Source organism: Pan paniscus, chromosome 11 (genome assembly GCF_029289425.2).
Source record: "Pan paniscus chromosome 11, NHGRI_mPanPan1-v2.0_pri, whole genome shotgun sequence".
Classification (NCBI taxonomy): Eukaryota; Metazoa; Chordata; class Mammalia; order Primates; family Hominidae; genus Pan; species Pan paniscus.
This window is the reverse complement of record NC_073260.2, coordinates 43,210,079-43,221,350: the sequence shown is the minus strand read 5'-3', so window position 1 is coordinate 43,221,350 and position 11,272 is coordinate 43,210,079. Positions and strand designations below refer to the sequence as shown.

At 46.6% G+C, this 11,272-nt stretch overlaps 1 protein-coding gene across 1 annotated transcript in view; it reads right to left on the bottom strand.

Moving 5' to 3' along the window:
• Nucleotides 1-393: 393 nt before the first annotated feature.
• Nucleotides 394-11,272, bottom strand: part of HSD17B3 (hydroxysteroid 17-beta dehydrogenase 3) — a 72,861-nt gene continuing 61,982 nt past the window's right edge. The window contains exons 8-11 of the mRNA XM_034967812.2: nt 10,414-10,495; nt 9,406-9,471; nt 5,840-5,989; nt 394-658 (exon numbers count right to left, since the gene is read on the bottom strand). Coding sequence (XP_034823703.2) covers nt 548-658; nt 5,840-5,989; nt 9,406-9,471; nt 10,414-10,495 — 409 coding nt within the window. The 3' untranslated portion in view covers nt 394-547. The remainder of the gene's footprint in view (nt 659-5,839; nt 5,990-9,405; nt 9,472-10,413; nt 10,496-11,272) is intronic.

Here is an 11,272-nt window from a genome sequence, read left to right as displayed (position 1 = left end):
CTAGACAAGGCACAAGTGACTATTCCTCTACCCCCTCCCACATGTGAATTGTGTATTTGGTGAAAGGCTGATCAAAGACTCAAAAGAATGCAACCGCTTGTCTCTTATCTGCCCATACCTTTGCAAAATTTCTTCCTCTTTCCCCAATATTCTCCCTTTAAATATTGAAGCCTTCAAAATCATCATTGGAGAAAGGCACAAACTTGCCTCCCAGGTGCATGTCCTTAACCTTGGCAAAATAAACTTTCTAAATGATTGAGATCTGTCTCAGACACTTTTTGGTTCACACCAGTTTCCTGGGTCTTTCAGGAACCCTGTTTGAGAACAGGTGAGCGCTTCAGGACAACAGCACAGATTGGCACCACAACTTTCCCAGAGATATTCAGACTCAAGTAAAGTGGCAAAAAATGTGTATTCTATGCCTCTGTGACCCCAGCCCCTTCCATCTTCAGCGGACTAGGTTGAAGTGCTGGTCTGCTCCTCTGGTCCTCTTCAGCCAGCATGGGACTGGTGAGGAAAAGGTTGTGCTGGACTCCTCACCGCCCGGCTACCTGACCTTGGTGTTGAGCTTCAGGTATGCCACATAGTGTGTCAGGAGCAGCCTTTGGAAGGCACCGCTGTAGAAGGCCCAGGCCGGGATCAGGCTCAGAAAGCCCGCCTTAAACAGAGAGAAGCATCAGTGTTGGGGAGGAAGGAATAACAAGTACCTCAGTTCATCTTTGTGGTCTTTAAAAATATTTTTTTCTGACTACTAAAGTGGAGCCCCAGAACCTTTTATGTAATTGATAAAGTTTAAGGGTCTTGTGACACTTTCTCAGCTCACAAGGTTTTCTCAGACGCCAAAGTAGCCAGTCCTTTTAAACTCCTTTGGACGACCTAGCACAATCAGCCCTAAGGATTTTTTTTTCTTTGAGACAAGGTCTTGCTCTGTCACCCAGGCTGGAGTGCAGTGGCACGATCACGACTTACTGCAGCCTCAACCTCCTGGGCTCAAGGGATGCTCCCACTTCAGCCTCTTGAGTAGCTGGTACCATAAGAGTGTGTCACCATGCCTGGCTAATTTTTTCTTTTTTTTTTTTCAGAGACAGGGTCTCACTATGTTGCCCAGGCTGTTCTCAAACTCCTGGACTTAAATGATCCTCCTGCTTTGGCCTCCCAAAGTGTTGGGATTACAGGTGTGAGCCACCATGCCCGGTCTGGAAATTCTAAATGAAGAGAACTCTGTGTTAACCACCTCCCTGACTTACTTTCTCTCTTAGTGAGTATGTCCCCACTTGTCTTCAAGTCCTTTCTACCAAGCTTCTGTTAAAATGAGGATCCTGGGCCAGGCATGGTGGCTCACACCTGTAATCTCAGCACTTTGGGAGGCTAAGGCAGGTGGATCACTTGAGGTCAGGAGTTTGAGACCAGCCTGGCCAACATGGTGAAACCCCGTCTCTACTAAAAAAAAATTAGCCAGACATGGTGGCGCATGCCTGTAGTCTCAGCTACTCGGGAGGCTGAGGCAGGAGAATCACTTGAACCCAGGAGGTAGAGGTTGCATTGAGCTGAGATCACACCATTGCACTCCAGCCTGGGTGACAGAGCGAGAGTCTGTCATAAATAAATAAATAAATAAATAAATAAATAAATAAAATGAGGATCCAGGAGAGAATCAGAAAGGCTTTCCATCATTTGGCACAACTCCAAGGCATAGTGGGCGCTAAGGAAATACGTGAAGCCTGGATGAATGGAAGTCAGTCACAGAAAGGTATAGATTATCAACATGCAGCACTTGCTTTTCAAAGAGGGGGAAGCCTTCAGTTCAATGTATTTCAGGCTGTAGGTACAGGCCTTGAAAGATTCCTTGCCACCAAATTGCAACTGTGTCTTGCACAGTTCTGGGGTCCAGGACCCCAGAAGCAATCATTTCATAATGATTCACAGCATAACTTTATTAATTCAACATGCCTCAATCCACCTATTCCCTACAGAACAACAGGATTCCAACCAGAAGAAAACTTGAGCTTTTAGGGGAGCTATTCATGTTTTGTCAGCCAGCTCAGATCCTCAGATCTCTGCATTCTTCTGAGATATTTGAAGACAAGGGACTAATGACAGCTTCTGGGAGCCAAAGCTGACCTCTCCTCCCACTAGCCACGTCGCTGAATCAACACAACTTCTTCCTCAAGAACTTCATTTTTCTCTCCGAGCTTTCTTATCTCACAGCAAAGTCAAGCCCTTTCAGTAGCTCTGTCTTGAACTAAATGTTTTGCCATAGTGAGGTCAGCCATAAAGAAAATAAGCAAAATAAATTACAATTCCAGCCCCCTTAAAAAAGTCCTAAAAGAGTCCCTCTTCCATCTCCATCTTTGTCTACCCCTTCCCAGCCTGGAAGGGCCATGTAGGAGCCAGAAAAGGCTGTGGCCCCAGACAAAAGCGGACTTAAATTCTAGCTTCACCATTACCAGCTGGGTGGCCATGGGCCAGCTGTTGCAGCTCTGAGCTTTGTTTTCCTCCATTGTAAAAGGGTGACTCTAAGTCCTATCTCACAAGATTATTAGGACAACTAAGTGAGGCAACATGCATGAAGCCTCCAAGCACGACAGGGTCTCTGTAGGTAGGGGCTCCATTCCTGCCTCGGTCCCAGCGCCATGCTCCCTGTGGGTGGAGGGCGTGCTATCTTTGCCTGGCCTCTTGGTAATAAAAGGGTCGCTTATTTACCATTTGATTCTACATGGTTGCCTCTCTCTTTAGATACAATGATCTTTCTAAATCCTGGCAAACTCGAAATTGGCTTTAATGATTAACGTATTTTCATTTATTTTCTCTCCTATTTCACCAGGCACAAAAACTCCTTTTCCTGGTCTGTTCTTGGCAACTGTTTGCCTGAAGAAATTAGAATCTGTTATCTAAGAAATTAAAAGGAAAGGTCAAGAAAATATTCAGGCCGGGCACAGTGGCTCACACCTGTAATCCTAGCACTTTGGGAGGCCAAAGCGGGAGGATAGCTGGAGCCCAGGAGTTCAAGACCAGTCTGGGCAACAAAGTGAGCCCCAGTCTCTACCAAAAAAAAAATTAAAACATTAGCTGGATGTAGTGGCATGTGCCTATAGTCCCAGCTACTGCGGAGGCTGAGGTGGGAGGAAATCTTGAGCCCAGGAGTTCAAAGAGGCTGCGGTGAGTTGTGATCCTGCACTGCACTCCAGCCTGGGCAACATGGCTATGTCAAAATGAAATAAAATATTCAACTTTGACCCTGTGTCAAGATAAAATAAAATTTTATTCCATTTTTATAAAAATAAAATGTTTATTTTTCTACAAGGAAACATTTTTCAGATGCTGATGAGTTCTGTTTAAGCCATCAGCATCCTGGAGGACTAAGGTCACAGTGTCCTCCTGAAGGTGGAAGGGATGCCATCCCCACTGGAGAGGGCTAAGCTGTGACACCGAGAAAGTGCACAAGAAATCTGTAGTTTTGGCTGGGTGTGGTGGCTCACGCCTGTAATCCCAGCACTTTGGGAGGTCAAGGCAGGCAGATCACCTGAGGCCAACAGTTGGAGACCAACCTGGCCAACATGGTGAAACCCTGTCTCCACTAAAAATACAAAAATTAGCCAGTTGTGGCAGAGAGCACCTGTAATCCCAGCTACTCAGAAGGCTGAGGCAGGAGAATCGCTGGAACCTGGGAGGTGGAGGCGGCAGTGAGCCAAGATCGCACCACTGCACTCCAGCCCGGGCAACAGCGAGACTCCATCTCAAAAAAAAAAGATCTGTAATTTTTCTTTCCTGGAGATAGTGGGAAGTGGGAGGAGAGAAAGAGAAAGGCGTGGTCAGAAGTGTGTCCTCTGTCGGGTGTGAGCTGTGGCCTAGGCTGGGGGCTGAAGGATAAGGCCTGGCGCATGAAGGATGGAGAAGTGTGATTCATGAGTAAGGGTGGCACTGAGGGCAAAGAAGGGGCCATGACCCCCACTCCTCTGCGGTCCAACCACAGGAAATTATCTCAGCATGGTGAGACAGGTGCTGAGATTTGGTTTTTCCAGCTTCCTTCAGGTCCACGTTGGTGCTGATGTAGAGATAGCAGCCAGAGGTCTATGTGGATCAAAGCTGCAGATGGACCTTGGGCCTGTAGCTGGAGGGGGACGTGGCAGAGTACAGCAGTCTGCTGCCCTCAGTAGCTGGGGAGACCTTATCAGGGTATCCACTGGCCAAGTCAAAAGGACAGAAAGGTTCATCTCCCTCATCCTCGACAGACATAAACTTCAGCAAGGTGAACAGCCACCCAGGACACCAGCCCACACACATGGAAGGACCGTCATGGACCACAGGGCATCCTCTCCCAGCGCCACCTAGTGAGAGGGGCAGGAAGAAGGGAGCCTCCAGGGAAGGATGAACATTTCTCCCTAAATAACAGACTAAGAGTACATTTCCTAAATGGCCAGTTGAGATGACTAGATCAAACTCAGTTTAGACTCATTGGACATTCGATGAATTTTCCTGCAGCAAGTAGTGATCTGGAAAAAGACCAGATCAGCAACAGAAAAAATAAAGACCTTATATCCTCTCTGCATGTCTGCTTTGTAGTGTGAGTTACATTGGTGATTCTGCACATTGTTGAGGTTCTACATAAAAATAGCAAGTAATTGAGAAAGTTCAATATCTCTTGCCAGAGTCTTTAAGTCCCAGCAGATAAAGGAATGCTTTGGTAGACTTTAGCGCATGGAGCCATGAATCCTTCTACCATCCATGAAAGACAGAGAGAGAGATCCAATTCCTGCAGTAGAAAAGCCAATCAGACAGAGGAGGAAATTGGCAGATCATGGGTAAGTGAGGAAACCCCATCTAACTTTCTTTGGTGGGACTGGAGTCAGAGCTATGCCAATGTTATGTTTGCTTCAGTATTAGTGAGCAATACTCAAGTCCACCTTTGTTTCATGTTTATGTTTGTTTTTAAAAGCAGTCCAGGAGTGGTAAGAGCCTCTTCTGCCATATGCTGGATCTGTGGCATGCTGGAGCTGGCTTGCACTCACTCATAAGAGCCCACTGCGATCATTCTCAGCAAACTAACACAGAAACAGAAAACCAAACACCACATGTTCTCACTCATAAGTGGGAGTTGAACAATGAGAACACATGGACACAGGGAGGGGAACATCACACACCGGGGCCTGTCGGGGGGTGGGGGGCAAGGGGAGAGAGAGCATTAGGACAAATACCTAGTGCAAGTGGGGCTTAAAACCTAGATGACGGGTTGATAGGTGCAGCAAACCACCATGGCACATGTATACCTATGTAACAAACCTGCACGTTTTGCACATGCATCCTGGAACTTAAAGTAAAATAAAAATGAAAACTAAAAAAAGAGCCCTCTGTGCACCATGCACTCCTCAATTCATGCACACAGCGTCATGTCCGTGGCTTAAACTCAGCCATGCTGGAAGTATTTATACCGTGGAAGTCAAATGCTACACATCAAAGTGGTTTGTGCTTGTTTTGTTTTTTTGCCTGGAGGGCTGATAGCTAAACATTGACTGGAATAGAGGGTCAAGAGAAGACAGCAGCCCCCACGTGGAAGCGCCATATATCTTGGTCTTCCCTGCCCAACAGCTCCTGGGAGCCACCTTACTTTCTGAGGGGAGGAGGGAGGCAGCCAAGAATGAGACTTGCCAACTTAGGGGTTATCTAGCGGCTGAGCTCCCAGGCTCCGGCTTCTCTCCACCTCGCCACATAGTCCTTGTACCTGGCTATATTAACGCATCAATGAGTGCTCCAGCAGCAAGGAAGAGCTAGCCCAGCCCTGCCAGGGCCACCTGCGTGTCCTCCCTCCCTGGCTTCAAGAAAAGGAGAAGTTATCAATTACCAAGATTTCATGGGCAAGGCAGCCACAGGTTTCACCTCCAATTGTGACATAATTCAATGACTCTTTGACAAACTCATCAGCAGTCTTGGTTATCACATTGGTATTTAGATACTTTGTCATTGCAGTCGAGACAGCATATGGGGTCAGCACCTACAATGGGAAACAAAGACCATGGCACAGAAGCAATCCACCCCAGGAAGAAGACTCAGAAATTAACACTCAAGTCCCCATCCCACCATTTCCCGACCCTTCTCTTCCTAGGCAAAGTTTTAAGATCTTGAGTGGAAAAAGGCACAGTACCGGCACAGAGCTGGGAATCAGAAATTTGGTTTCTCAAGATGAGAACCTACCTAGCCAACATCAAGTGGTCCAAATGCCCTGCCCAACACACAGTGTGAATGGGAAGAACTCGGGTCTCTCTCTCAGAACCGAGTTGCAAGACAGCAAATAAAAATACAGGATGTCCAGTTAAATTTGAAGTTCAGACAAACAATGAAAACCACTTCAGCACAATCGTATCCCAAGTATTGCATGGGACATACTTATACTGAAAACTATTCATAGGCATCTGAAATTCAAATTTAACTGGAGGTCCTGTATTTAATCTGGCAACTCTATCTCAGAAGTTTGTTTCTAATACATATAACCAAAGTTGGAGCAACTGAAAGCACTCTGGATTCCCACTTTCACACTTCAGTTAGGAACCAAGAGTAGCACATACCTCATAACCCTTTCCTGTTGTGGTAAGAAAAACAATCATACATTGTGCCCTAAAAACCCAACACCATGTTTCCACCTGTGGGCTAACCACATTGTGGCCTGGCATGGGGATTCATAATGGGGTTTTATTACCTTATTCCCAGAACAAAGGGTTTGGCATCTTTAGAAAGAAAAAAGGCTGGCATGGTGACTCATGCCTGTAATCCCAGCATGTTGGGAGGCCAAGGCAGGACGATTGCTTGAGCCCAGGAGTGCGAGACCAGCCTGAGCAACATGGCAAAACCTCATCTCCATTAAAAATAGAAAAATTAGTCAGGCACGGTGGCACATGCCTGTAGTCCTAGCTACTTAGGAGGCTGAAGCAGGAGGATCCACTGAACCTGGAAGGCAGAGGTTACAGTGAGCCAAGATCGTGCCACTACACTCCAGCCTAGGCTACATCAGAGTGAAACCCTGTCAAAAAAAAAAAAAGAAAAGAACAGAAAAAGAAAGAAAGAAAGAAAGAAAGAAAGAAAGAAAGAAAGAAAGAAAGAGAAAGAAAAGAAACAGTAAAAAAAAAAATCCACAAAAGTTTTCTAGGTTTTATTTTTCTTCACATCACATTTGGAATTACATTATTTCATAATTGAACCCTATTATGAATCAATTAATCCAAATGAGCAGGTTCCTATGGAAATTAAAGCATGATTAATTTGTATAACACTTTTCTTCCAAGGATCTCAAAGTGCTACTCTTTGAGAAATATAAGGAGTGTGCTTTCTCCACCACAGTTTCCAGATAGGGAAGTAATGATAAGTATTTTCATTCTTAAGTGATTTTGGGTTGACAAAACACCTGTATGTACAAAATAGGGGCTCAATAAATATTGTTTAAACATATGTACTTATTTCTTTGTTAGATCTTTACTATAACCCAGAGATATAAGCAGGCATTATAAGCCCCTTTTTATGGATGGGAAAACTGAGGCTCACAGAGTTTAAACAAGTTGACCAGGATCACTCAGATGATAAGTGGTAGAGCTGTGATGAAATTCAAACCCAACTCCACAGTACATACTTCTTCATTCATTCAGCGAGTATTTATTCATTCAGCGAGTATTTATTGAGTGTGCGTTCGGAGAGGCCAATTGGTTTTTGAAAGATCACAGTCTTTTCACTTTCTCCTCCTTGCTAGAAAAGCACCTCGAAGTTCTCTGCATCAGGGAAGGGACAAGGGACTCCATTTCCCCACCCACATCTCCTCCTGACCCTCCTGTTCCATAGTACCCACTACCTCGGCAGCTGTGCCCCAAGGATCAAGACAAGATGCTGCTGAGGGTCACATGGCTAGGAAGCAGGTGGCTGCGATGATCATTCATGTTTAGAAATCACCAAGGATTCTTGGTTCCTTCTTCTTCCAGACACATGCATAATAGAATTGCACTTCCTGGCCCCCTGTGGCTGTGTAGGACCATGCAAGCAGAGTTGGCCAGTGATTTATGAACAGAGGTGACATGTGTCATCTCTGGGCCACAGCATTTCATTGTCAAAGCAGGACCCACTAGAACTTCCCACTCCTTTTCCTCTGGCATGTCGGCTGCTCCGTCAGCCTGGGGCCCTGTGTCAGCACAGTGAGCCAATGTCTTCTGTGAACCCACAGTGGATGTGTCACGTGAATGCAAAATAGGACTTTGTTGTTTTAAGCCACTGAGATTTTAGGGGTTATTTTTTTACTGCAGCAAACTTAGCCCAGACAGAGTTGCAGCATTACAAAAGGGAAACCCCAGCTTCAGCTGGGAGTGGGAGCACGGAGACCCCAGCATGGAAGCAGGACCCTCTGATGGGTCAGACGGCTTCTGCATGGCAGAGAAAGGGACTGTGACCCGGTGGCAAGGCTGTTACAACCACTCACTATGGCTCAGAAATGATATTATTGGCCAAATTCCTACCATTAACTCATATCTGCCTACTTAATAAGCTTTACCCTGTAGCTGGTTAGTTTATAGGAACAGCTGCCTAAAATACTCTCACTGGATATTTTAATTGAAAATCAGTGTGTGCAGCAATAATTTCCAAGATATAATTTTGAGTGTGCCTTTCTCCATTTCTAATAGTATATCGTAAAACTTCTTCCCACACAACAATAACAAAACAAAACAAAAACTCTGTTTATTCTACGTTCCAGAAACTATCTAACTCTAACTCTGTTGCTGAACCAAGCACAAATAAATCACTGACACTTTAGGAATCACATTGCTCAGCCTGCAGCAGGCAGTGACAGCCCAGCTCTGCCTAGGTGAGGACAGGTCATCTCCACGATGACCTGTGGAAGGGAAGCAGAGTGCCTCCTCCTCACCTGCTCGAGAACCAGAGTGTGGGGACCTCTGTGGCCCATCACAGAAGGACCCCTCCCCTGGTGACTAGCCCCTCCCCTCGTTCAAACTCGGATCAAGTGCCCAGTTTTGTTTTGTTTGCTTCTTCTCCAGAATTCCTCCCACATAAGCCTGTGTTCTGTACCGGGGTCAGAGAGGAAAAGCCACAACCAACCCGAATGTCTGCTCTGATGAAGCATCAGGTAGCAAGAAGGTCCACAGCATTTCTGAGCAGCCACTCCCCTCTCCTATTTCCTCCTCCAGCACCCAGGGCGCGGGGGAGGGCAACAGAAGCCACAGCAGCAGGTGGGACTGAGGCGCCCCAAAAGCCCACGTGGCATCCCCAGCTCATCTTCCTGTTGACCACACGTGAGCAGCCAGACCCACAGGAGGCAGTGGCCCCAGCCGCGGGAGGTCCAGAGTAACCCTTCTCAAGGACTCACAGCCGCCCACCTCACCTGGATGATGACAAGGACTCCACAGCTGCCCACCTCACCTGGATGATGACTTCTTTTGCTTTATATTCCTCTTGCAGGGCCTTGGAAAATGCGCACACAAACGCCTGGAGCAAGAAGGAGAGACACCTGAGGCCCCAGAGTGAGCTCCCTCGTCAAAGCCAACTTCCTCTGACTTCCAGGGGCACTGCAGACACACTACCTGCTAGACCTTAAAATAGAGTGGGGAGCTCTGGGTACGGAGTTTCAGCTGCACAGGTTGAATATGTTCTGGAGATCTACTATACAGCATGGTGACAAAAGCTAACAATCATAGACAACATACCTGAAAATTACTAAGCAAGTAGATCTCAGGGGTCCTTACCACAAAAAAAAAAACCGGTAAGTATGTGAGGTCATGGATATGTTAATTCGCTTGACTTGATCGTTTCACAACATATACATATATTAAAATATCACCTTGCATACTATAAATAGACACAATTTTTATTTGTCAAGTACGCCTTAATAAAGCTGGAGAGTGGGGCAGAAAGAGGGTAAGGGAAAAAATGAACCAGCTTGCCTTGATGGGAGTTAGCACTTCATCCCCCGGTCTGGGAAGAGGACCTCCCACTCAGCAGGAAAATCTGTTTTGGGATAAATCCATCCCTAGGGCCCCTGCATAGATTAACCTCCCTTGTACAGCGCCCCCTCCTCCTCAGGCTGTTTTTATGACTAGGGCATGGGGACACCAGGCTAGATCTCCCAGTCTGGAAGGAAGCTACAGTGTCACTTGTCAGCAGGAAGACGGCAAGGGCTCCCAGAGGAGGTGAGTGGGGCAGGCATCCCCGGAGGCTGGCCAAGTTGTGCACCGCAGGGCTTCGTGTGCCCAGAGCAGGTGCTTTATTCTAATTTTCTCTTGGACTTCCCAGTGACTAGCTCAGCCCTGCACATAAGAGAGCGTCTCCAGGTAAACCTTTCCATCAACTTGCCAGATGATCAAAGGAAATTGCCAACTGGGAGAAATAAGAGGAAGAAGGAAGAGACTTAGAAGTCATGACATCACTCACCTTGGAAGCTGAGTACATGGAGTAGAGAGGCCAAGGAAACAGGGCTATCCCAGAAGAAATGTTCAGGATGAGACCTTTCCGCCTGAAAGGCAAAGAAGCAAAGTTCCCATGGCTTTGTTGCCCTACCTGACCTTGAGTACAAAGAAAACAAAGGGTCCCGTGTGAACACTGCCGGACTCGACCCTTTCTAGGCTTCCGCAAGTGCTAGGGGCTCTGCTTCTAGGAATGGTAAGTGAACTTCCCCTACCTTCCCCTGGAGGGCGCCACACAGCGATGTCTGAACTTCCCCTACCTTCCCCTGGAGGGCGCCACACAGCGATGTCTGAATTTCCGCCGCACAGTGACGCCACCTGGCAGTCATGTGACATCACATAATGTGAGGGGCTTGCTCTTGGAAACAGGCTGTGCTACAACTGAGGTCTCTCCACCAAAATACTGATAACCAGCTCAGCTCAGGATTTAAGGGGAGAGAATCCTTCTCCCTTAAATGTGACCACATGAGCTGCCGGTCCCTTTGGACTCAGGACCCACAGCAGGACAGATGTCACATGGTGGAATATTGTCTTGGATAGAATTTCACAGTACAGGACCTGCTCACACAGATACCCTATGCAAGTCTCCAGGAGCCTTACTTGTCCTTTTGAAATTCAATATTCTTAATCCTTCCCAATTAGACGGATACAATGGAGGGGCAGGGGACAAGAAACTGCAAATTAGAATCCAAGGCCAAGCCCCTTCTTCCTCTAGGGAAGATAAGCTATCAAGCATTTGCTTTTAATGAACACACCTGAGAAAAACCAACTCCCAAATGGGCATTGGAATAGGGTGACATAAATATGGAATAAGTGGAGGAGCTGAC